General features: G+C 42.9%; 1 protein-coding gene across 1 annotated transcript in view; it reads left to right on the top strand.

The window, feature by feature from the left end:
• Positions 1 to 27,869, top strand: part of TCERG1L (transcription elongation regulator 1 like) — a 340,750-nt gene that overhangs the window by 235,606 nt on the left and 77,275 nt on the right. Inside the window, exons 6-7 of the mRNA XM_056529021.1 lie at positions 13,835 to 13,926; positions 14,272 to 14,360. Of these exons, the coding sequence (XP_056384996.1) occupies positions 13,835 to 13,926; positions 14,272 to 14,360 (181 nt within the window). The remainder of the gene's footprint in view (positions 1 to 13,834; positions 13,927 to 14,271; positions 14,361 to 27,869) is intronic.

Genomic DNA, 27,869 nt, shown 5'->3' with positions numbered 1-27,869 from the left:
TTTAGCTTTTCACTTCATTTTGAATAAAATTTCACTTGTTTCATTGAAATTCCAAGAAAAAAACTGTGCAAAGTCAAAAACTGTAGGGTGAAAACCGGATTGAACCATACGCACAAATAGTTCTGTATGGTTCCCATTGACTCCAATGTTAAAAATGAAGAAAAAAAAAACAAAAACATATAGGTTTAATACAGTTTTTCACCTGGACCAAAAAACGTGGTAGACTACGGTTTTGGGTACGGGTAAAAAAACAGACTAAACCGTATAAGTTGCAAAACGGACTTAATCTGATAATGTGTTTGACATACAGTTTACAATGTTAAGTCAATGCATACGGTTTTCTATACAGTTCCAATACGGTTTTTAACTTGAAACCATGTACGGGAACTGTAAAGCAAAAATGTGGTGTGCATGCACCCTTAGAGCTTGTTTTTTGCACCACCAATTTTATTTTGTAATACTATCAATCATTTAACCACCAAATCTATGGCAAGACCAGAAAAAATATATTTGTGAGGCAAAATTGGAAAGAAAAAGTGCCATTTTGTAACTTTTGGGAGCTTCCGATTCTACGCAGTGCACTTTTCGGCAAATATGACACCTTATACTTATTTTGTAGGTCCATTTTGTAGGTAATGATACCCAACTTATATAGGTTTGATTTAGTTTTACTTGTTTAAAAAAATTATAACCTTTTGTACGAAAATTTTAATGTTTAAAATTGTCCTCTTCTTACCCGTATAGCTTTTTTATTTTTCCATATACGGGGCTATATGAGGGCTCATATTTTGCAACATGGTCTTAAATTTTTATCAGTACCATATATTTTTTTATGGGACTTTTGGATTGCTTTTTATAAAAATTTTTAGGGTATGCAAAGTGACCAAAAATACGCAATTTTTGAATTTTGAATTTTTTTTTACATGTATGCCATTGACTGTTTGGCTAAATTAACATTATATTTTTATAGTCCAGACATTTACATATCCGGCGCTACCACATGTTTATTTTTGTTTACATTATTATTTTTTTAAGTGGGAAAAGGGGGGTGATTCAAACTTTTATTAGGGAAGGGGTTAACTCAGTTATTAACTTTTTTTAAAAACTTTTTTTACACCATTTTTAGTCCTCATAGGGGGCTATAGCATGCACTCTTCTGATTGCATACACCATTCAATGCTATGCCATAGCATAGCATTGATCAGTGCTATCGCTTCTCTGGTGCTCCAGCCTGCTGAGCAGGCATGGAGCAGCAGATCGCCAATTGGACGAAGAGGAGGCAGATAGAGACCCTCCCCCCTGTCCTCTCAGCTGTTCGGGACGCCACGATTTCACCACGGTGGTCCCGAACAATATGAGTGAATACTTTTACGTACGCTTTAGACACAGCGATTAACTTTGTTTGTGTAAGGGGTTGATGCCTGGCATCACCATGATCGGTGATGTCTGGCATTAGACACGGGTCTGCGACCCGCTATGAGCTCCTGAGCACAGAAGGGGAGTGGGACAAGGGCTTACAGGTATGCCCTCCATACCCGACAGGTTAAAGGGGTACTCTGGTGCCAGAAAGTTAAACAGATTTGTAAATTACTAAAAATATTAATCCTTCCAGTACTTATCAGCTGCTGTATACTACAGAGGAAGTTCTTTTCTTTTTGAATGTCTTTTCCGCCTGACCACAGTGCTCTCTGCTGACACCTCTGTCCATGTCAGGAACTGTTCAGAGCAGGAGAGGTTTTGCTCCTGCTGTGGACAGATGCTGACATGGACAGAGGTGTTAGCAAATAGCTGTGGAGCATACAGCAGCTGATAAGTACTGGAAGGATTAATATTTTTAAATAGAAGTAATTTACAAATCTAACAAACCAAAAAATGTTAACAGTCTTACAGGATAAACAGTATATAGACTAGAAGAATGTGTCCAATAGTGATTCTAAAATTATTTATTAAACAATAAATGATGCTCACTATGTTGTCTTCTACAGGGTCCTTGCATCAGACATACCACAGATTAATGTAGATAAAATAAGATCAAATAAAATAAAAGGTAATACCAATATACAAATGCTCATATAATGAAAATGCACATATAGTAAACATAGTAAAACATATGTATTCCCCAATTGGCAGGCTAGATAAAACAATATGACTGGATGAGCTAGCTACTGGTATCTGCTTAGCAGTCCTGCAGGTACACAGATCTGTACCCCTCCGCAATATAGTAGGGTGATACAGTAGATGTCAGTTCAATAGCAGAGTGATTAGTACTGTCTCTTATAGTGATGTATTGGGCAGCACCATGCCATATTATAGACACTGAACAAGGCTGGTATAGACCGGGAAGGTGTGCTCTGCAGCGCTGTAGTCCCCCTGTTGGTTACCCACTCTACCCTGATGACGCAGTGCTGATATGTTGGAAGTCCCAAGTGGGATGGGGATTAGCACCAAGATTCTCTTGTCCGTGATGCTAGGTATATGTCAGGTGGGTGCGCTCTGCAGCGCTGCAGTCCCCCTGTTGGCTGCCCCCTCTACCCTGGCGGCACAGGGATATTTAGTTGAAAGTCCCGAGTGTGGTGGGGGTTGGCACTTGGTGGTTGGTATACTGACACATTGGGTATTTTGACACATTGGGTAGTGTTTACCACAGTATCCTCGGTTTGGGATTTTTCTTGATTTATGTAGAGCTTCCAAAACCCCCCTTTTTTCCTTTGTATATCATTTACAAATCTGTTTAACTTTCTGGCACCAGTTGATTTAAAAAAAAAAAAAATTTTACTGGAATACCCCTTTAAGTTTCACCTCAAGGTAAGTCTTGGACTAGTGATCAGTATGCATATTGTGGTTGTAATGCTCAGTACAAAGATGGTATCCAGTCCAAAGTAAGCTATGTCTATGGTTGTAAAGAAAAGGAAATACAATTGATCTTAGTCCATTTACCTTTCTAGAAAAGCCATGTAATTCCTTTTTCATTCTCTAGTCTGTACAGTGTTTAGAGAGCGTGCGGAGCAGAAAACTAAAGAAAAACATATTTGTAAGAGCAAAACTAAGAACAGCAGATACGAAAAGGAATGTCCATAGTGTCTTCAAGACAATAAATTATACATCATCCCATTGTACTTTAAATACTTTAGTTGCTGAAGGTGGATTTCTTTAAAACACACAGTGACCTCCAACCATTATACTGAAGGTGTGCGGGAAATAAATTGCTTAGTGAGATTCTGTTCAACACATTCCTTTTTTTTTTCTCTAGAAGGTGAGAAGGAGGCCCTTCTGTCGTGGCAGTGAGAAAATAGCAAAAGACCATGTAGGCAGCCACGCTGAATGTGAATGTAGCTACTGTAGAATTAGCCGGAGTCAGTGTTCTCCTCCTTAGGTTTGGGTCACACATAGCGTATAGTGATGAACAGCATAGGCCATATTCGAAATTGCGATATTTCGCGAATATATGGACGAATATATATACATTCACGAAATTCACATATTCGTTATATTCTTTTTTTCTATGCGCATTTGCGAAAATGTATGCGCATATGCAAATATTCGCGAATATTGAGCAATGTGCTGCGCATTTTGCTATGACCAGATGCACTGGGCTTCTCAAACTCCCAAGCTAACTACACAGGGCTGTGGCGGGGAAGGTCTGTATATCTGGTCATAGCAAAATGTGCAACATCTTTCCCACGGCCTGGCTGATTTCTCACAGCATGAAATGCACTGGATATATGCTATGTGTGATCCTAACCTTAAAAGATTACTCGACACCTAAACATCTTATCCCATAGAGAAGGGATGAGAAATCAGCATCCACTAATATTGTACATTTGGTTAACTTTAACCCCTTAAGGACGCAGGGTTTTTCCGTTTTTGCATTTTCATTTTTTCATTTTGCACATAAAATTCCATATTATGGCCTATTTTTTGCGCCACCAATTCTACTTTGCAGTGACATTAGTCATTTTACTCAAAAATCCATGGCGAAACGGAAAAAAAAATAATTGTGTGACAAAATTGAAGAAAATTGTCACGATGCCGGCTGGCAGGTAGTGGATCCTCTGTGCCAGAGAGGGATTGGCGTGGACCGTGCTAGAGGATCGGTTCTAAGTCACTACTGGTTTTCACCAGAGCCCGCCGCAAAGCGGGATGGTCTTGCTGCGGCGGTAGTGACCAGGTCGTATCCCCTAGCAACGGCTCAACCTCTCTGGCTGCTGAAGATAGGCGCGGTACAAGGGAGTAGACAGAAGCAAGGTCGGACGTAGCAGAAGGTCGGGGCAGGCAGCAAGGATCGTAGTCAGGGGCAACGGCAGAAGGTCTGGAATCACAGGCAAGGAACACACAAGGAACGCTTTCACTGGCACTAGGGCAACAAGATCCGGCGAGGGAGTGAAGGGGAAGTGAGGTGATATAGGGAAGTGCACAGGTGTAAACACTAATTGGAACCACTGCACCAATCAGCGGTGCAGTGGCCCTTTAAATCGCAAAGACCCGGCGCGCGCGCGCCCTAGGGAGCGGGGCCGCGCGCGCCGGGACAGAACTGACGGGGAGCGAGTAAGGTACGGGAGCCGGGGTGCGCATCGCGAGCGGGCGCTACCCGCATCGCGAATCGCATCCCGGCCGGAGGTGGTAACGCAGCGCCCCGGGTCCGTGGAACCGACCGGGGCGCTGCAGTGAGGGAAGTGTAGCGAGCGCTCCGGGGAGGAGCGGGGACCCGGAGCGCTCGGCGTAACAGTACCCCCCCCCTTGGGTCTCCCCCTCTTCTTGGGGCCTGAGAACCTGAGGATCAGACTTTTGTCCAGGATATTGTCCTCAGGTTCCCAGGACCTCTCTTCTGGACCACAACCCTCCCAATCCACTAAAAAAAAAGTTCTTCCCCTGACCTTTTTAGAGGCCAAAATCTCTTTGACAGAGAAGATGTCCGAGGAGCCGGAAACAGGAGTGGGAGGAACAGATTTAGGAGAAAAACGGTTGAGGATGAGAGGTTTAAGAAGAGAGACGTGAAAGGCATTAGGGATACGAAGAGAAGGAGGAAGAAGAAGTTTGTAAGAGACAGGATTAATTTGACACAAAACTTTAAAAGGACCAAGATAGCGTGGTCCCAACTTATAGCTCGGGACACGGAAACGGACATATTTAGCGGAGAGCCATACCTTGTCTCCAGGGGAAAAAATGGGAGGAGCTCTTCTTTTCTTATCTGCGAATCTCTTCATGCGAGAAGAAGCCTGTAAGAGAGAATTTTGGGTCTCTTTCCATATGGTGGAAAGATCACGAGAAATTTCATCCACAGCGGGCAGACCAGAGGGCAAGGGGGTAGGGAGGGGGGGAAGAGGGTGACGGCCGTACACCACGAAAAACGGAGATTTGGAGGAAGATTCAGAGATTCTGAAATTATACGAGAATTCGGCCCAAGGTAGAAGATCTGCCCAGTCATCCTGGCGGGAGGAAACAAAATGTCGTAAATAGTCACCCAAGATCTGGTTAATTCTCTCTACTTGTCCATTGGATTGAGGATGGTATGCAGAAGAAAAATTTAATTTAATCTTGAGTTGTTTACAGAGAGCCCTCCAGAATTTAGACACAAATTGGACGCCTCTATCCGAGACGATCTGTGTAGGCAACCCGTGAAGACGAAAAATGTGTACAAAAAATTGTTTAGCCAACTGAGGCGCTGAAGGAAGACCAGGAAGAGGGATGAAATGTGCCATTTTGGAGAATCGATCAACGACCACCCAAATAACAGTGTTGCCATGGGATGGGGGTAAGTCAGTAATAAAATCCATACCAATCAGAGACCAAGGTTGTTCGGGGACAGGTAGAGGATGAAGAAAACCAGCGGGCTTCTGGCGAGGAGTCTTATCCCGGGCACAGATAGTGCAGGCTCGCACAAAGTCCACCACATCAGTCTCTAGAGTCGGCCACCAATAGAAGCGAGAGATGAGTTGCACAGATTTCTTGATGCCCGCATGACCTGCGAGATGGGAGGAGTGACCCCATTTGAGGATCCCAAGGCGTTGGCGTGGAGAAACAAAGGTCTTTCCTGGAGGAGTTTGCCTGATGGAGGCTGGAGAAGTGGAAATCAGGCAGTCAGGAGGAATGATGTGTTGAGGAGAGAGTTCAATTTCAGAGGCATCTGAGGAACGAGAGAGAGCATCGGCCCTAATGTTTTTATCAGCAGGCCGAAAGTGAATTTCAAAATTAAATCGGGCAAAGAACAGAGACCACCTGGCCTGACGAGGATTCAGCCGTTGGGCAGACTGGAGGTAGGAGAGGTTCTTGTGATCGGTGTAAATAATAACTGGAAATCTTGATCCCTCCAGCAGATGCCTCCATTCCTCAAGTGCTAATTTAATGGCTAGAAGTTCTCGATCCCCGATGGAGTAGTTCCTCTCCGCCGGAGAGAAGGTCCTGGAAAAAAAACCACAAGTAACAGCATGCCCGGAAGAGTTTTTTTGTAGAAGGACAGCTCCAGCTCCCACAGAGGAGGCATCAACCTCCAATAGGAAGGGTTTAGATGGGTCAGGTCTGGAGAGCACGGGAGCCGAAGAAAAGGCAGACTTGAGTCGTTTAAAGGCGTCTTCCGCTTGAGGAGGCCAAGACTTGGGATCGGCATTTTTTTTTGTTAAAGCCACAATAGGAGCCACAATGGTAGAAAAATGTGGAATAAATTGCCTGTAATAATTGGCGAACCCCAAAAAACGTTGGATGGCACGGAGTCCGGAGGGGCGTGGCCAATCTAAGACGGCAGAGAGTTTATCTGGGTCCATTTGTAGTCCCTGGCCAGAGACCAAGTATCCTAGAAAAGGAAGAGATTGGCATTCAAACAGACATTTCTCTATTTTGGCATAGAGTTGATTATCACGAAGTCTCTGAAGAACCATACGGACATGCTGGCGGTGTTCTTCAAGATTGGCAGAAAAAATCAGGATATCGTCCAGATATACAACAACACAGGAGTATAGTAGATCACGAAAAATTTCATTAACAAAGTCTTGGAAGACGGCAGGGGCGTTGCATAGACCAAAGGGCATGACCAGATACTCAAAGTGTCCATCTCTGGTGTTAAATGCCGTTTTCCATTCATCCCCCTCTCTGATGCGGATGAGATTATAAGCACCTCTTAAGTCCAGTTTGGTAAAAATATGGGCACCTTGGAGACGATCAAAGAGTTCAGAGATGAGGGGTAGGGGGTAGCGGTTCTTAACCGTGATTTTATTAAGACCGCGGTAGTCAATGCAAGGACGTAGAGAGCCATCTTTTTTGGACACAAAGAAAAATCCGGCTCCGGCAGGAGAGGAGGATTTACGGATAAAGCCCTTTTTTAAATTTTCTTGGACGTATTCAGACATGGCAAGAGTCTCTGGGACGGACAGAGGATAGATTCTGCCCCGGGGTGGAGTAGTGCCCGGGAGGAGGTCAATGGGACAATCATAAGGCCTGTGAGGAGGTAGAGTCTCAGCTTGTTTTTTGCAAAAAACGTCCGCAAAGTCCATATAGGCCTTAGGGAGACCGGTTACATGAGGAAGCACAGGGACACGGCAAGGTTTACTGGGAACCGGTTTTAAGCAGTCCTTGGAACAAGAGGGCCCCCAACTCTTGATCTCCCCAGTGGACCAATCCAGGATTGGGGAATGGAGTTGAAGCCAGGGAAGTCCAAGAAGGATTTCAGAAGTGCAATTGGGGAGGACCAACAGTTCAATCCTCTCGTGATGAGATCCGATGCACATTAGAAGGGGCTCCGTGCGGAAACGTATAGTACAGTCCAATCTTTCATTGTTTACACAATTGATGTAGAGGGGTCTGGCGAGACTGGTCACCGGGATGTTGAACCTGTTGACGAGAGAGGCTAAGATGAAATTTCCTGCAGATCCAGAGTCCAAGAAGGCCACAGCAGAGAAGGAGAAGGCAGAGGCAGACATCCGCACAGGCACAGTAAGACGTGGAGAAGCAGAGTAGACATCAAGGACTGTCTCACCTTTGTGCGGAGTCAGCGGACGTCTTTCCAGGCGGGGAGGACGGATAGGACAATCCTTCAGGAAGTGTTCGGTACTAGCACAGTACAGGCAGAGATTCTCCATGCGGCGTCGTGTCCTCTCTTGGGGTGTCAGGCGAGACCGGTCGACCTGCATAGCCTCCACGGCGGGAGGCACAGGAACAGATTGCAGGGGACCAGAGGAGAGAGGAGCCGGGGAGAAGAAACGCCTCGTGCGAACAGAGTCCATATCCTGGCGGAGCTCCTGACGCCGTTCGGAAAAACGCATGTCAATGCGAGTGGCAAGATGGATGAGTTCATGTAGGTTAGCAGGGATTTCTCGTGCGGCCAGAACATCTTTAATGTTGCTGGATAGGCCTTTTTTAAAGGTCGCGCAGAGTGCCTCATTATTCCAGGATAATTCTGAAGCAAGGGTACGGAACTGTACGGCATACTCGCCAACGGAAGAATTACCCTGGACCAGGTTCAACAGGGCAGTCTCAGCAGAAGAGGCTCGGGCAGGTTCCTCAAAGACACTTCGAATTTCCGAGAAGAAGGAGTGTACAGAGGCAGTGACGGGGTCATTGCGGTCCCAGAGCGGTGTGGCCCAAGCCAGGGCTTTTCCAGACAGCAGGCTGACTACGAAAGCCACCTTAGACCTTTCAGTGGGGAACTGGTCCGACATCATCTCCAAGTGTAATGAACATTGGGAAAGAAAGCCACGGCAAAACTTAGAGTCCCCATCAAATTTATCCGGCAAGGATAGTCGTATTCCAGAAGCGGCCACTCGCTGCGGAGGAGGTACAGGAGCTGGCGGAGGAGATGATTGCTGGAGCTGTGGTAGTAACTGTTGTAGCATAACAGTCAGTTGAGACAGCTGTTGGCCTTGTTGCGCAATCTGTTGTGACTGCTGGGCGACCACCGTGGTGAGGTCAGCGACAACTGGCAGAGGAACTTCAGCGGGATCCATGGCCGGATCTACTGTCACGATGCCGGCTGGCAGGTAGTGGATCCTCTGTGCCAGAGAGGGATTGGCGTGGACCGTGCTAGAGGATCGGTTCTAAGTCACTACTGGTTTTCACCAGAGCCCGCCGCAAAGCGGGATGGTCTTGCTGCGGCGGTAGTGACCAGGTCGTATCCCCTAGCAACGGCTCAACCTCTCTGGCTGCTGAAGATAGGCGCGGTACAAGGGAGTAGACAGAAGCAAGGTCGGACGTAGCAGAAGGTCGGGGCAGGCAGCAAGGATCGTAGTCAGGGGCAACGGCAGAAGGTCTGGAATCACAGGCAAGGAACACACAAGGAACGCTTTCACTGGCACTAGGGCAACAAGATCCGGCGAGGGAGTGAAGGGGAAGTGAGGTGATATAGGGAAGTGCACAGGTGTAAACACTAATTGGAACCACTGCACCAATCAGCGGTGCAGTGGCCCTTTAAATCGCAAAGACCCGGCGCGCGCGCGCCCTAGGGAGCGGGGCCGCGCGCGCCGGGACAGAACTGACGGGGAGCGAGTAAGGTACGGGAGCCGGGGTGCGCATCGCGAGCGGGCGCTACCCGCATCGCGAATCGCATCCCGGCCGGAGGTGGTAACGCAGCGCCCCGGGTCCGTGGAACCGACCGGGGCGCTGCAGTGAGGGAAGTGTAGCGAGCGCTCCGGGGAGGAGCGGGGACCCGGAGCGCTCGGCGTAACAAAAATATTTCATTTTGTAACTTTTGGGGGCTTCCGTTTCTACGCAGTGCATTTTTTGGTAAAAATAATACCTTACCTTTATTCTGTAGGTCCATACGGTTAAAATGATACCCTTCTTATATAGGTGGGATATTGTCATACTTCAGAAAAAAATCATAACTACATGCAGGAAAATTTATGTTAAAAATTCTCATCTTCTTACCCTATAACTTTTTATTTTTCCGTGTATGGGCCGGTATGAGGACACATTTTTTGCGCTGTGTTCTGAAGTTTTTATCGGTAGCATTTTTGTATTGATCGTTTTTTTTATCGCTTTTTATAAATTTTTTCATGATATAAAAATTAATGATATATTTTTATAGTTAGGACATTTTCGCATGCGGCGATACCACATATGTTTATTTTTATTTTTATTTACACAGTTTTTTTTATGGGAAAAGGGGGGTGATTCAAACTTTTATTTGGGAAGGGGTTAAATGATCTTTGTTAACTTTTTTTTTTCCACTTTTTTTTTTGCAGTGCTATAGCTCCCATAGGGACCTATAACACTGCACACACTGATCTCCTATGCTGATCCCTGCAAAGCCATAGCTTTGCATGGATCAGTCAGATAGAGGCTTGATTGCTCAAGCCTGTAGCTCAGGCATGGAGCAATCAATTGATGATTGGACGCCGCAGAGTCAGGTAAGGAGACCTCCGCCTGCGTCCCAGCTGATCGGAACATCACAATTTTATCGCGATGTCCCGATCAGCCTGACTGAGCTGCCGGTTAGCGTTTACTTTTGTTTTTAGACATGGCGGTTAACTTTGATCGCCGCCTCTGAAGGGTTAACAGCGTGTGGCACAACGATCGATGCAGCACGCTGTTAGCCCAGGGTCCCGGCTATGATTAGCAGCCGGGACCGACCCGGTGTGATGCGGGGTCACGGCGTGACCCCGTCTTAAACACCGGGACCGGGTGTAGGGTGTACAGGTACGCCCTATGTCCTTAAGGTCCTTAAGCTCCTTCCCTAACTATCTTATCCCCTATTCAAAGGATAGGGCATAAGATGTCTGATTACTAGTGTTGAGCGTGAATATTTGAATTGCAATTTTTTATTGCGAATATCGGCACTTTGCGATTTCGCGAATATTTAGAATATAGCTAAATATATTTATTATGACGAATACTCATTTTTTTTCACAGTACACATCACAATGATGTATACTGTTTAAATAATAAGTGATTATCCCTCCCTGCTTCCAACATGTGGTCAAAAGAAGGCGAATATGCAAAAATTTGCGAATATCGGCACTTGCAGAGGACACTGATCCCTACTTCTTTTAGCTTGTGGGCCAATGATAAGGATGCAAATACAGTTGTCAGAGGTTAGCAACATCCCTAGAAACCAATAGGAAAGGAAAGATATAATCGCACATGTGCACTTCATTTCATTATGAATTTTGCATGAAAAAAAGTGAACAAGTATGCGAAATTCATGAATATAGGACGAATATTCGTCCATATATTTGTGGAATATCACAAATTCGATTATGGCCTATGCCCCTAATCACTACTGATCATGGGGGGTCTGGTTGCTGGGACCCTAAACCATGTTATTGCTATTGTAGTTTATGTCATCACACCATCACTTTATAGAACAAGAGACCTAGAACTAATGTATTCATTTTTATCCTTTGTTTAAAAAAAGGCCTGTATGAGCCCCAGCCCATGGAGCTGAGTTAACTTCTCACTATTTAGCCAAGTCTTGCTTCCATGCTTGTGCTGCTACTGCTGCTCCTGGCCATGTCCATAGGGTTCACACATGCTCCCTTTCTTCCTCTTCTTTTCCCTTCCAATCACTTCCAGTTAGCTAGTGTATCACATATCTTCCTTCCTTCCCCAACAAAGGTTCCTAGCTTGCTTGTGTTCTTTTAAAGATGTTCCAGTGTATGTTTATCTGTTACTGTGTGTGACCTTAGCTAAATAAGGCATGCAGGTCTTATCACAGGAAGGCTAACCATTGGGACTCCAGAATGGGGCTCATTTCTCCCCACTGAGGGCTCTTGCCCCCATTTTCCGAGACATACTAGTCTCTGCAGTGATGGCCCACTAAGCCAATTACCTACTGAGGTGGGACACCACTGTGGCCTGTGATTGGTTGAATGGGTCAGTGCTGAGACCAGTTTGTATCGGAAGTTGGGGCCTCAACATCCAGTGAAGAAAGACAGGCCTCGTTCTGAAGATCACATGTTCTGGACCTCCCATGATCACATACTTATCCTTTCTCATGTGAATGGGAAATACATTTTAATAGCTCGATGATCCCTGTGCAATTGATGAGAAATATGTCTTCTTGTACAGTATGGCCCCTAAGTGAACAGATCATGGGTGCCATTGCCTTCACAGCCCCAACAATTACACCCTATGGGGTTAAGAACTATTGTATATTATTGAATAAATACACTGTATGCTATGTCAACCATTATGAATTTATAAGAGTGTAAAGTGGCATAAAATTGTGTACTACATGGCAGACTGTGTTAATGTAATTTGTCATTTATATAACATAATTATGCTTATCCTTTATAAGAACCGATCACATGCCATTTTACATAATTTATTACAGTGCATATTTCCACACCACACAGACTGCCACTTAACATTAAGGGGGACCCTGCTGGTCGCTTGAAGTAAATGAGCTGCATGGTTCTCCATCTTTGTCATTATAACTCGACAGAATTGTCATTTTAAAAAGAAAATTAGTGTTTTGCAAAGGTCAGAAATCTCCATTTAGCCCAATTACAGAAGCGTGATTTTTTTCTTTGTGATATTTGGGATCCTAAGGATGATGGGGCTTATTTCGCACATTATCAATAAAATTATCGCAGTCATCAACGTCTATGATCTGGGGACAATTCGACCCCCCCCCCCCCCCGTGTACACAAGAGGTTAAAGTTGAAGTCTTTTTGTTTGGTAATTTTTGCAGACGGATGATTAGCAGCCGGTAATGTATCTCCTGGGCCAAAGGATACTGTATAATGAAGTGTTCTGCTTCAAAGCATTTGATTCACAGTGTAGCTTATACTATTTGTAAGACCGATATGTTACTATTGTTATTACCAGAGGAATATATTGATATATGAAGAGTAGAAGGAAAAACATAGAAATAATCCCTATTGCTTTGGTCATCACCACTGGCTTTGTTTAGATGGTTGTAGCCATGGCATATATATATATATATATATATATATATATGTGTTCACATCACCATTGCAGCCAACCATTGGCCTCATTGGTACATAGCATCAGGAGTACAATATGTTGCAGTGGGAAGACTGAAATAATTACCTTCAATTGAACCATTCAGCTTCTTTCATTTAAAAATGTATGAAAAATTAAAGCAGCAATCTGATTGGTCGCTATGGGCAACTGAACCACTCTTACACTAAACAGGTTTTGATTAATCTCCCCCAGCATGTTTATTTATGGAACCCTAGTGATTGTTAAGGTGATTCATTCTTTTGAGTATTCTGATAGCATGTTGTGATATTGGGGGAGATTTATCAAAACCTGTGCAGAGGAAAAGTCAATCAGTTGCCCATAGCAACCAATCAGATTGTTTTTATTTTTAAAAGGGTCTCTGTGAAAACCAATGAGATGGGTTATTTTTTTTGCAGATACCCTTTTAAAAATAAAAATGATCTGATCAACTTTTCCTCTGCATAAATTTTGATTAATCTCCCCCCAATATTACAATATTCCATCATAATACTCAACTACATAATCAAAGAATCACATGACTTATACTGAGCACTAAAAAAAAAAAGAAAAAAAAAGAAACTACAACAAAAAATTGATTAAAACTGAGTGTTTTGGAGGGAGAAAAAAGCCACAAAAACATAATCACAAGGTGCAAAAAAAGTTTTGTTTTTTTGTGGCTTCATATGAATATAAACACTACAAAGTCATATGTTAAGGAATCAGCATCTTCTATATAAAGCCAGTTTGCTTCCCCTAAAATCTCCACCAGCTCAAAGCTAAACTCACGTGGCTATGCACCCTGTACACTAATCTGCTCCCCTTCTGCAAGCTCCACCCACTCAGCAAGTGCAACAGAGATGACCAATATGTTGCATAACTTTTTTCTTTGGAAGTTTTTTTTTATTATTATTTATTTTTTTTTTTTAATCTTATTTTGCAGATAAAAGTAAAGAAGCAAACAGAGCGCCTTGTTCAACTGCATTCATCTTACATCCAGAAACAAAAAACAACACTGCCAAGACCGATGAAAAGGTTTGCCCTTTCTAACTTTAGAAAGTAAAATACATGTTTGTACGTTAATGTCAGAAATTTTTTTTTGCCTAATTAAAAATTCTACAATTTTATGATTATGACTCACAAGTAATTATTTTACAAAATCACAACAATTGCCAGTTTTCAATAAGAACGTATAATGAAATAGATTTGTGTAATTGAATGTGGTTCTTACAAATTGTAATTGAATTGCTTATTTTGTATTCTTTTGTTAAGTAAATTAATTGATGCTAAAGTAATAATTCAATTTTTGAATTTGAATGTAATAGGCTTGACTTGTTGGTTTATGCTCTTTACTAAACTTTTTCCTATATCGGATTCAAGGACAATGTTTTGAAGATGCCAAGTGAAGACAAATGTGTGGCTAAAATCAACAAACCTGTGGCATCAACACCTGTGCCTGGATCACCATGGTAAGATCTAAAATACAAAAAAAATATGTAAACATTTAAAAAATACAGTCTTCAAAATAGGCATAAACAACCAGAAAATCAAATCATGAATATATGTGTGTGTGTGTGTGTGTGTGTGTGTGTGTGCCTTTGTTAAAACTAGAATTAACAGCCTTTCCATAGTTAAGACCAGTTTAACTGAATGCTTTTGTTAAAACTACTGGTTTAACCTAGGGAAGAAGCAATAAATTCTAAACCAGTAGTTTTAACAAAAGCGTTCCGTAAAACTGGTTTTAACTAGGGAAAAGCAGTAAATTCTAGTTTTAAAAAAGGTGCTTAGTAAGAATTGGTTTTCACAAAGGAAAACCAGCTTTAACCTAAAACGGGTTTTAACCTAGCGCCTGTGAGTGAAATCTTCGCCAACTCAGAGGTTGGAAATATTCCATCTAAAACTTACACCTGTGTGCAGGTGTTCATTTTAGTAAATCTAGTCCTGACCACTTTTCATAAAGCTCTGTCCAATTTTTTAAAAGTTGATTTGGGGAGTACAGTACCCCTAAAAGACAAAACTTTTTGCATATTTCAGGGTTTATGAAAAAAAACGAAACACCTGAAACACCCTTTTTACACCTGAAATTTCCCCCACCTTTTTCACAATTGTATACGGCAATATTTTGTTTATTGGAGGGAGTGTTGTAGGATATTTTGTACCATTTCATGGCATATATTTGGCATAATTTCAAGAGGACCTGTTACCTTAAAAAATGCCAAAATGCCAGGTTGTTATAGAGAAAGGAGAGCTGAGAAGACTTATATTTTAGGAAAATTATTCACTCATAATTTACTTGATAAAATCATTTTTTTATGGGTTTAGGAGTCAAGTGGGTAGTCTCACTTAATGACTGACATTCTCTTAATCTTGTGTCTTTGAGTTTGCATACAGATACAATGTAATTGTTCTGAAGCAGAGTGTATGTGTAGCTCCCAAAAACACAGATGGATATATGTTGGAGTTGCAAACTTTAAGTCAGTCTCCTGAGTATCTCCAGTGTACTTAGAAAAGCAGCACTTTGAATTTGCAGCAAGCTAATAATTAGGCAAGCTAATAACTTGTTGCTATACAGTCATGGCCATAAATGTTGGCACCCATGAATTTTTTCTAGAAAATGAAGTATTTCTCACAGAAAAGGAATGCAGTAACACATGTTTTGCTATACACATGTTTATTCCCTTTGTGTGTATTGGAACTAAACCAAAAAAGGGATTTAAAAAAGCAAATTGGACATAATGTCACACCAAACTCCAAAAATGGTCTGGACAAAATTATTGGCACCCTTCGTCCACAGTGTGCAACATTATCAAGACGTTTGCTACCCGTGGCAATGTATCTAATATCCCTGGGCATGGACGGAAGAGAAAAATTAATGAAAGGTGTCAACACAGGATAGTCCGGATGGTGGATACACAAGTTCCAAAGATATTCAAGCTGTTCTGAGTAAGCCAAAATCCTTCTGGGAAAACCTCTTGTGGACAGATGAGACCCAGATAGAGCTTTTTGGTAAAGCACATCATTCGACTGTTTACTGAAAACGGAATGATGCCTACAAAGAAAAGAACACAGTATCTACAGTGAAATATGGTGGAGGTTCAATGATGTTTTGGGGTTGCTTTGCTGCTTATGGCACGTGGTGCCTTGAATGTGTGCAAGGCATCATGAAATCTGAGTATTACCAACAGATTTTGGGTTGCAGTGTACAGCCCAGTGTCAGAAAGCTGGGTTTGCGTCCGAGATCTTGGGTCTTCCAGTAGGACAATGACCCCAAACATACGTCAAAAAGCACCCATAAATTGATGGCAACAAAGCACTGGAGAGTTCTGAAGTGGCCAGCAATGAGTCCAGATCTAAATCTTATTGAACACCTGTGGAGACATCTTAAAATAGCTGTTGGGAAAAGGCGCCCTTCCAATAAGAGAGACCTGGAGCAGTTTGCAAAGGAAGAGTGGTCCAACAATCTGGCTGAGAGGTGTAAGAAGCTTATTGATGGTTATAGGAAGTGATTGATTTCAGTTATTTTTTCCAAAGCGTGTGCAACCAAATCTTAAGTTAAGGGTGCCAATTATCTTGTCCATTTTTGGAGTTTGGTGTGACATTATGTCCAATTTGCTTTTTTTCCTCCCTTTTTTGTTTTGGTTTAGTTCCAATACACACAAAGGTAATAAACATGTATATAGCAAAACATGTGTTACTGCAATCCTTTTCTGTGAGAAATACTTAATTTGTGAAAAAAAATTAAGGGGTGCAACATTTACAGCCATGACTGTATATACACAAAATCCCTTAAAGCTCTTCCCCCAACAACAAATTTAACACCTTAATGGTCCTGTTAGCAAACAGACATTTTCAAAAACTGAACAGGTTCCCTACTTGTTCTAAAGCAGAGTGTATGTGTAGACACCAAAAACACAGATGGAGCTCTGATGGAGTTAAAATCTCTAAGTCAGTCTCCTTAATATCTCCAGTGTACTTAGAAAACAGCACTTTGAATGCTCTGTTCAACTGCACATGGCTTATTAGTCTCTCTACTGTGTATGCAAGCAAGGGGGATGCTTGCATACACAGTAGAGAGACTAATTGGAAAATGTGTGGGGATTTGAAAGTGTATGTTTTGTTGCCTGGCAACAGAAGGGTCATAGATTAGAGAGGCAACCAGAAATTGATCATAACCATGGGATAGAGAACCTAAATGTTGGTAAAGAATATGGGGCATCCACTTAACTTTTTGAATGGTTGTAACTTTGGTAAATGCTAATGGTTTATTGATCCTTTTTTTCTGAGAAAAGAATTAAAGAATACAATATCGATCCCCGACCTATAAAGTGGAAGTCTTTAATTCAGTGTAATGTACCACAGTGTCTTTTTACCTTGGTTTGTTGAAGGTCTTTTTTTTTATTCAAACCAATGAAGATAATGCACCCATGTTTAATAACAAATTTATAAAAAAAAATCTATATTTTTTGTCAACTTGGAAACTACTAAAGCAATTTTACGACACTTCTGATAATAAAGTTGGATTTGCATTTAAATTTAATGTGCCTGTGAATTCTGTAGCCAAATTTATGTGTGAGTGAAAAACGGCTCTGCAGAGACATCATAAAAATGTGTTGTACAGCTGTGATAATAAATGCTTCTCCGACAAGAATCATAAGCAACATCTCTCAAAACTACCTGATTTTACTAAGTTATTTATTTGGTAAAAAAAAAAAGATATCATTGCTATTGGGAAGCATGATGTGCTCCAATGGGATTTATTTAGTCTACATTTTATCTGGAGAGCAGTGATCTTGGGTTTGTCGCTAATCTGTACAAACTATAAACATTATACAATTAGGAATATGTCCTCCAAAACCTAGAAGAACTGCATCTAACTTGATCACATCTTTGAGCTGATGGGAACTTAAAGGGGTACTCCACCCCTAGACATCTTATCCCCTAATATGTCTGATTGCAGGAGAGTCCGGCCACTGGGACCCCTCTGCAATCTCCAGCCCAGCACCCTGGCATTCTGAACATTTATTTTCAGAACACTGGTTTCAGGAAGCCATGGTCGTGATGTCACTCTCCCTCCCATAAACATGAATACAGATGGCGTGACATCACGACCATGGCTTCCCAAAACCGGCGTTCTAAACATTAACGTTCAGAATGCTAGGCCGGAGATCGCGAGGGATCCCAGCGAGTAACCCTTTAAAGGCTGAAACAGATCTCCCCAAAGATTGGTGACCCTGGTCATGTTCTAAGATGATCTAAGCCCTTCACTTAATAAAACATTACTGACAGTTTTCTTACTTATGGAGGGAATTTATTTACATATTCCTCCCAAAGTTAGTTCTTCAGTTGGCCCAAGAAGAACATAACTTTTATTTTTTCCAGAGGAGTAACAGAGATTTTTCTTCTCTTTTTTATTTTATTTATATTTTATTTATTTTTAATTTGTAAATATGAGATCCTTTTACAGTGTGCAGAGAATCACAAAGTCTAGGAGTCCATACACTTAAAAATAGGATCAGTTCCTCTGCTACCTCTATCCCTGCTGATTATCTGGATGCCTTAATCACCGTAATACCAAAGCCCAACAAGGATCCTTCCCTGGTTACTAATTACCGCCCAATCTCGCTCATAAATTTAGAAACAAAAATTCTTACATCAATACTGGCCCATAGATTGAATACCCTGCTGCCCAGGTTGATACATGCCGACCAAGTGGGTTTTATACCCGGGAGGTACTGAATGTCATCCACTGGGCTTCCACCTCCTCGACCCCTGTCATGCTGCTTGCCCTGGACATAGAAAAGGCCTTTGATAGCGTCTACTGGCCATACCTACAGGGTGTCCTATCAAGCCTGGGTTTTCGGGGTTTCTTTATTCATATTCTTCGCCTGCTCTATTCTACTCCCTCTGCATATCTCAAACTACCCACTGCTTCCCCCCGTCCCATCTCTATCTCCAGAGGTACACGTCAGGGATGCCCTCTTTCACCCGCATTGTTCGCATTAGCAATGGAACCCCTAGCGGCCCTTATTAGATCATCGCATGACATTACCGGCGTCACTATTCATGCTTCCCAATACAAACTTAGTCTCTTTTCTGACGACCTCCTTCTCACTCTCACCCATCCTTTGACTTCTCTTCCTAACCTCTTCTATATCCTCTCCTCCTTTTCTAATCTCTCTGGTCTCCGTGTTAATCCCTCGAAGTCTGAGACTCTATATGTTTGCATCCCCGAGCGTACACAGAAGCTCATAGATCTCAACTTTTCATTTCCTGCTTCTTCCTCTTCCTTATCCTATCTAGGTGTTTCCCTCACGTCTTCCATCTATTCCTTGTATGCAGCGAACTATCCCCACATTTACCGAGCCATTAGGGCTGACATGAAACGTTGGGACATGCCTCACCTGTCCTGGATAGGCAGAATAAACACAGTTAAGATGGTGATATTGCCTCGTATCCTTTACCTTTTTTGGACATTGCCGATCCCAGTGGGGAAATCCGATTTCCAATCCCTGCAATCGGATATCACTTCCTTTATATGGGGAGGGAAGAGGCCACGCATTAAAATGACGATAATGTACTATCACAAAAAGCTAGGAGGCATGTCAGTTCCTCATTTGCTAAAATACTTCTATGCAGCCCGGCTGAGTCAGATGGCTTGGTTTATGGCGTCTGAACCCATTCCGTTGTGGGTTGGCCAGGAGAATTCACTCCTGTTCCCCCATACGTTTCCCTCACTATTCTGGTCGATCACCCCGGTAACCCGCCGGGTTCCCTTGTCTGCTCTGCTCACTCTCCACTCCCTGTCTCTTTGGCAGATGGTCCGGTTCCGCTTCCAACTACAATCTTTTTCAGCTCTCTTAACTCCTTTGCTTAACAACCCTCACTTCCTTCCAAGTTTACACTCCTCTGATTTTAAATGGTGGTCTGACAAGGTCTTCACTGCTACTATGATTTTCTAGTGAGGGGTCACCTTCAGACGCTGGAGGAATTTTGTTCTCGCTACGACCCTCCGGTCTCTGAAGGTCTCCGACTTTTGCTATTTTTTTCCTTTCTATGCTCTTTCCCCTCTTCTTCTTCCACTTCTCCCTCCTCTTCTATCCTATCTGATTTTGAGCGTCTTTTTAGATACTCTCCTACCCGAAGGGGCCTATTGTCTATAATCTATAGTCAACTGAACTCTCCACCACCCGATTCCAAGCTGCCATTTATGAGAAAGTGGGAATCTGATTTTCACGCTATATTCTCCCCCGACACCTGGTATTCATGTTGTGAATCTCTCAGTAGAAGTAGTTGGCAGGTCTCTATTACAGAGACTTCGTTTAAGATTTTGCATAGGACTTACCTTGTTCCCACGCGCATACACAGGTTTTTTCCGACCTCTTCGCCGCTATGTTTCCGTGGCTGTGACCATCTAGGCTCTACTTTTTGGATGGGCGTGGTCCATATGATTAGGGAAATCACAGCGTTTTCCTGCCCGCTTCAACTGGCCTTTTGCCTTCTTAGTAAGCGACCTACCCGCATGAATTACAGGCTATTCCATCTATCTCAATTTATCTTGATGGCGGCCCCGATTCATGTGGCAAGGAGGTGGAAGACACCTACCCTATCGCTGGAGAGCGTGATCGACATACTAAATACTATCATGTTATCTGAAAAATTTAATGCTATGAGGGATAATATGGTCTCTGTGTTTGAGAGAGTGTGGGACCCGTGGCTCTCCTCCAATTTTTGTCCTGATATGCACTCGACACTGTCTTTATATTAGAATACTTCTTTGGTTGCTGTCTACCTCTAATGACTGCTCACCTATATTTGATCCATGCCTTAATCCCCACCGTATGTTTACCATATGTCATAGCTTATTGTTACCTGTTATTACTTATGTTGTACCTTTTTCTTCGGGTTGCATCCCAAATAACTATCTGTACCTGTTTTATTGTCTGTCTCAATAAAAGCTTCCTGTTTGATACTAAAAATAGGATCAGAACAACAGAAATGGAATTGGGATCCCCATAAAACTACAGCCTGTTCACAGAGAGTCATTATATCCGTAAAAGTGTAATATTTTAGCTAATAATGTAATTTTTTTTGTTGTAGTGAGTAATATCAAAAGGTAATACATATTTATCTTTTTTTTTTGTTCGATGGGAGTACGATTTGTTGTTGGCGCAAAATGGCTTTCTTTAAAAATTTAACATTTGCTTTGACATATTTCTAAAGGTCAGTTCTTGAATGGGAATGACTTGTGTTTTTTAGGGGACATTTTTTGACGTTACATACATTTAGCTTCTCTAACTTCTATTCTGGCAACCTCTGTTTAACACTTTATTGAATTTTGGTGGTAGAGGAGAAGTATGGATCCCAGGAAAGGACATATTTATTGGGAACTACTGATAAAAATTAGATTGCCCCTATTAGGGAATATACTTTGAAATGTTAACATGAAGAAGGTACCTTTCTAATATGGCACTACTCCAAGATGGAACAAATTACATGCTTTGACCAAACTTTTCATCAGGCAACAGTAATGTAGGTAACTTTTTTGTGGTGGACTGCATAGCAACCCTGCAAAGGGTCCTATTATGGCATCTGATTCTGCCTTTTGTAAAGCCATGGGAAATACTGTTTTTATAGGCAGTATTGTATCAGATTTTTTATTTTCAATAGATAAAAATTATATATTTGATTATACTTTTTATTATGTTAATGAGAAAACATGATGATGTACTAGTTCTTAAAAGGGTACTCCGGTGAAAACCTTTTTTCTTTTAAATCAACTGGCTCCAGAAAGTTAAACAGATTTGTAAATTACTTCTATTAAAAAAAATCTTAATCCTTCCTGTACTTATTAGCTGCTGAATACTACAGAGGAAATTCTTTTCTTTTTGGAATGCTCTCTGATGACATCACGAGCACAGTGCTCTCTGCTGACGTTTTTATAATAATAATGACACTTTATTTATTGTTGTCCTTAGTGGGATTTCAACCCAAGTCCCCAGCACCGCAGGGCAGCAGGGCTAACCACTAAGCCACCATGCTGCCCTTAGCATACATCTGCTATGCATCTGCTATGCATGGTTGCTAACATGGACAGAGATGTCAGCAGAGAGCACTGTGCTCGTGATGTCATCAGTGTTCCAAAAAGAAAGGAATTTCCTCTGTAGTATTCAGCAGCTAATAAGTACAGGAAGGATTAAGATTTTTTAATAGAAGTAATTTACAAATATGTTTAACTTTCTGGCACCAGTTGATTTAAAAGAAGAAAGGTTTTCACCGGAGTACTCCTTTAAAGGGGTACTCCCGTGGAAAACTTTTTTTTTTTAAATCAAAACAGATAAACAGATTTGTAAATCACAAGCAGAGAGGAAAACATGCATTGGAGCACTCACCTTAGACACCAGGTCATTCTTGCTTAGATGCTTTATTTCATATAAATAGCTGGATACAAAGTTGCAGGGAGGTGGAAAGATGACATGCAGGTGGGTGGGCTCAGCCGGTGGGCTCTCTGCTTGTGAAGTATTCAAGTTCTGCTATTAAATTGTGAAGCACCACAGACACCTTTAAATTACAGTGTTAGCTACACGTTTACCTGCCTGCCAACAGGTAATTCCTTTAATAGGACTGTGAATCCAGACAGTGCCAGGTCTATCTTTCTAATGTGAACATTGTCAGATTTGTAAATCACTTCTATTATAAAATCTTAATCCTTCCAGTACTTTTTAGGGGCTGTATGCTAAAGAGAAATCCAAAAAGAAATGCATTTCCTCTGATGTCATTACCAAAGTGCTCTCTGCTGACCTCTGCTGTCCATTTTAGGAACTGTCCAGAGCGGCATATGTTTGCTATGGGGATTTTCTCATGCTCTGGACAGTTCCTAAAATGGACAGCAGAGGTCAGCAGAGAGCACTTTGGTAATGACATCAGAGGAAATGCATTTCTTTTTGGATTTCTCTTTAGCATACAGCCCCTAAAAAGTACTGAAAGGATTAAGATTTTTTAGTAGAAGTGATTTACAAATCTGTTTAACTTTCTGGCACCAGTTGACTTACAGGAGTACCCCTTTAAGGACTAGGAGGCTGCTTTTACACCTGTTGTTTAGATGCAGTTTTTTTTTTTTCTTAAAGGGGTATTCCAGGCCAAAACTTTTTTTTTATATATCAACTGGCTCCGGAAAGTTAAACAGATTTGTATATTACTTTAATTAAAAAATCTTAATCCTTCCAATAGTTATTAGCTTCTGAAGTTGAGTTGTTGTTTTCTGTCTAATTGCTCTCTGATGACTCACGTCCCGGGAGCTGTGCAGTTCCTATGGGGATATTCTCCCATCATGCACAGCTCACGGGACGTGACATCATCATTGAGCAGTTAGCCCAAAACTTCAGAAGCTAATAACTATTGGAGGGATTAAGATTTTTTAATAGAGGTAATTTACAAATCTGTTTAACTTTACGGAGCCAGTTGACATGTATGTATATATATATATATATATATATATATATATATATATATATATATATATAAAGTTTTTGCCTGGAATACCCCTTTAATTCTTTATTATTTATAATCAACACCATGCTTTGCTTTAAAAAACAAAACACTGCATCAAGAGGGTTTGCAAGACAACACCCTAAAGTTGGGTTCACACAGCATGAAAATTACACAATGAAACCAGCCGAAAATGTGTTTAAAGTATTTGTTGTTGATTTTGGAAAGGTTTGCTACAGATTGAACTCATTGCTTTGCAATAAATGTACTCCACAGTAAGGCTGTGTTCACACATTCATTGTTAATTATAATTTATTGAATACTAAGCCAGGAATTGATTTCAAAACAGAAATCTTATTATTTCCTTTACGTGTGTCCTCCATTTATGTGGCTTTGTATTCAATAAGTGCAATTACAAATCTGAATGTGTGTGTGTGTGTGTGGGGGGGGGGGGGGGGGGCTTATCTTCTAAGACCTATAACTATTTAATGTTCCAATTGAGTCATATGAGGGCTTCTTCTTTGTAGTGCAAATTGTATCTGACTGTAAAATGACTCATATATCATAGAAATATGACTGCCATGACAACGGATCAGCATCCACAACTGTACTGTGGAGGGGGTGATTGGACCCTGAAAGTGACCAGAACACAGTTTTTAAGCTCCTAGATGCTGCATTCACCAGCAATAGCCACATTTTGATGGTTAAATGACCAGAATAAGAGCAAAACTGGTGCCAAGTTAAAAGCTCAGTAAGGCTGGTTTCACATATATCAGGCATCTGGCATAGTTTCCTTCCGGCGTGCACTTGAGGGAAACTGATGCTAGAACTAATCCCATTCATTTGTATGGGACAGTTCACAATCATCCAGCATCCCAATTTCGATGCAAATGATTGGACACACCGGACTGCACCGGACACGCTTCTTGTCATTAGTGATGTCACGAACACAAAAGTTGCGAACCGGCGAACCGCCATTGACTTCAATGGGCAGGCGAATTTTAAAACCCACAGGGACTCTTTCTGGCCACAATAGTGATTTAAAAGTTGTTTCAAGGGGACTAACACCTGGACTGTGGCGAGCCGGAGTGGAATCCATGGCAAAACTCCCATGGAAAATTACATACTTGATGCAGAGTCTGGTTTTAATCCATAAAGGGCATAAATCACCTATTATTCCTAAATGGTTTGGAATAACCTGCTTTAGCCTCCTTTAGGCATCACATAGTTAGATTACCCCCTCTAGACAGCACATAGATTCCCCCATATTAGGCAGCACATAGTTAGTGCCTCCCTTTAGGCATCACATAGATAGATTTCCCCATGTTAGTTAGGACATAGTGGGATTTGAACTCAAGGCCCCAGTGCTGCAAGGCAGCAGTGCTAACCTCTGAGCCACCATGCTACTCTTAGCATACATCTAATATCCATGGTTGCTAAAATGGACAGAGATGTCAGCAGAGAGCACCAGAAAAATCAGGCATGTACACATGCCTGAAAAATGTGGTATTGTTGCAGCCGCTTCTGTAGCAGCGGCCAGAAAAATTGCAGCACCATAACAATTGCAGCAGCAGAGGCCAGAAAAATTAGGCATGTGCACCTGGCAGGAAAATTTGGTAATGTCGCAGCCACTGCTGTAGCAGCGGACAGAAAAATTTCTGTTTGTTTTGCCAGGCAGAAAGTGCCCTAAAACATTGCGGCTTGAACTCTAGTTGGTGGCGGATAAGTCATGCAAGTCATCCGGCATTCAGAGTTCAAATACAGCAGAGTGTGGACCATTTTTAGGCCAAGGCAGGTCATCTGATCAGGCCTTGTTCAGTCAAATGTATCACCCATTGTCAGTCCCTTCGGGATCCATCCCTCATTCATCTTAAGAAAGGTGAGGTAATCCAGACTTTTTTGACCAAGGCGACTCCTCTTCTCAGTGACAATACCTCCTGCTGCACTGAAGGTCGTTTCTGACAGGACACTTGAAGCGGGACAGGCCAGAAGTTCGAGCGCAAATTGGGATAGCTCAGGCCACAGATCAAGCCGGCACACCCAGTAGTCAAGGGGTTCATCGCTTCTCAGAGTGTCGATATCTGCGGTTAAGGCCAGGTAGTCTGCTACCTGTCGGTCAAGTCGTTCTCTGATGGTGGACCCCAAAGGGCTGTGGCGATGCGTAGGACTTAAAAAGCTCTGCATGTCCTCCATCAACAGCATGTCTGTACAGCATCCTGTTCTTGCCGGCGTGTTCGTGGGAGGAGGAGGAGGATTACTTTCACCTCTTCCCATGTTAGATCCCTGTTGTGCTATGACATGACCCTTATACGCTGTGTACAGCATACTTCTTAATTTATTTTGGACCAGCTGAATCCTTTACGCCTTGTTGTAATGCGGTAACATGTCAGGCACTTTATGTTTATACCGGGGGTCTAGTAGCGTGGACACCCTGTACAGGTCGTTCTCCTTCATCCTTTTTATACGATGGTCCCTCAACAGGCACGAAAGCATGAAAGACCCCATTTGCACAAGGACGGATGCCGAGCTACTCATGTCCTGTTCCTCGTCCTCAGTGATGTCAGGGAAAGTATAATCTTCTTCCTCCAGCCACGTACAACACCACGGGAACCATATAGGTGACAAGGAGCACCCTGGGATACCTGTTGTGGTTGGTCTTCCTCCTCCTCTTCAAAGCCCCATTTTTCTTCTGACTCCTCTTCCTCACAATCCTCTTCCAGCGTTGCCGCAGGTCCAGCAAGCGATGCTGAAAAGGCTGTTTCTGGTGGTGATTGTGTCCACAACTCTTCCTCTTCACGCGCATCTACTGCCTGATCCAGTACTCTTCGCAGGGCACGCTCCAGGAAGAAAACAAACGGTATGATGTCGCTGATGGTGCCTTCAGTGCGACTGACCAGGTTTGTCACCTCCTCAAAGGGACGCATGAGCCTCCAGTAACGTGGCAAATAATTCCCAGCTGCGCAGATGATGTCCTAGTACCCCGATCATACAAATATTCGTTGATGGCTTTTTCTTGTTGGAGCAAGCGGTTGAACATTAGGAGTGTTTAATTCCAACGTGTCGGGCTGTCGCAAATCAAGTGCCTCACTGGCATGTTGTTTCGCCGCTGGATATCTGACAAGTGCGCCATGGCCGTGTAGGAACGCCTGAAATGGCCACACACCTTCCTGGACTGGTTCAGGACATCCTGTAAGCCTGGGTACTTGAGCACAAAGCGTTGAACAATCAGATTACACACATGTGCCATGCACGGCACATGTGTCAACTTGCCCAACCTCAATGCCGCAAACAAATTTGTTCCATTGTCACAAACCACCTTACCGATCTCCAGTTGATGCGGAGTCAGCCACTGGTCCACCTGTGCATTCAGGGCCGACAGGAGCGCTGGTGCGGTGTGACTCTCCGCTTTGAGGCAAGTGAACCCCAAGATGGGGTGACACTGCCGTATTCGGGATGTGGAATAGCACCTGGGGAGCTGGGGGGGTGCCGGTGATGTGGAGCAAGACGCAGCAGTGGAAGAGGACTCAGCCGAGGATGTTATGGAAGAGAATGGAGTAGGAGGAGTAGAGGAGGTGGCAGCAGGCCTGCCTGCAAGTCGTGGTGGTGTCACCAACTCCTCTGCAGAGCCACGCATTCCATGCTTGGCAGCCGTCACCAGGTTTACCCAATGTGCAGTGTAGGTGATATACCTGCCCTGACCATGCTTTGCAGACCAGGTATCAATGGTCAGATGGACCCTTGCCCCTACACTGTGTGCCAGACATGCCATAATTTCTTTTGCACAATGGAGTAAAGGTTGGGGATTGCCTTTTGTGCAAAAAATTCCACTACAGTGTCCCAATGGCTACAAATTTTTTAAAGGCCTCAGACTCCTCCAGCTTGTATGGTAAAAGCTGGTGGGCTGGCAGTTCCGACAAGCCAGCTGTCAGACGCAGGCTAGGGGGTGACTTTGAGACATTGTCTTCTTTTGCTCAAACATCTCCTTGACAGACACCTGACTGTGGGCAGATGAGCAGGAACTGCTCAAGGCGAGAGACGTAGAGGCCGATGGTTGAGAGGGGGCAAGGAGGGCAGCAGTGGTTGACCTGGCTGAAGAGGCTGGACCAGGAGGAGAATGGCAGCTTTGACTTTGTGTGCTGCTTGTACTGACGTATTGATCCCATAGGCATTTGTGATGTGACATCATGTGCCTTCACAAAGCAGTTGTGCGTAGGTGGCCGTTGGACTTCCCACGACTCAGTTTCTTCTGGCAAATGGCCTCGCTGTTGTCAGAGGCAGACACACAAAAAAATGCCACACTGCTGAGCTCTGCAATGACGGCATTCTGGTGGTGGCAACATCATGCGTTGATTGGTGTCCCGTATGGCTGACCCCGGGTGCCGATGCATGTTGCCTGACTGTGCCACTAGCTCCTTGCGACGACCTCCCCTTGCTTCCAACTCATCTCCTCCTCCTCTCTGTCTCCCAATCTGAACTTTCACCCTCTTCTTCTC

The sequence above is a fragment of the Hyla sarda genome, chromosome 7 (genome assembly GCF_029499605.1).
Source record: "Hyla sarda isolate aHylSar1 chromosome 7, aHylSar1.hap1, whole genome shotgun sequence".
In the NCBI taxonomy this organism is placed as follows: domain Eukaryota; kingdom Metazoa; phylum Chordata; class Amphibia; order Anura; family Hylidae; genus Hyla; species Hyla sarda.
This window is presented reverse-complemented; position numbering and strand designations above follow the sequence as displayed.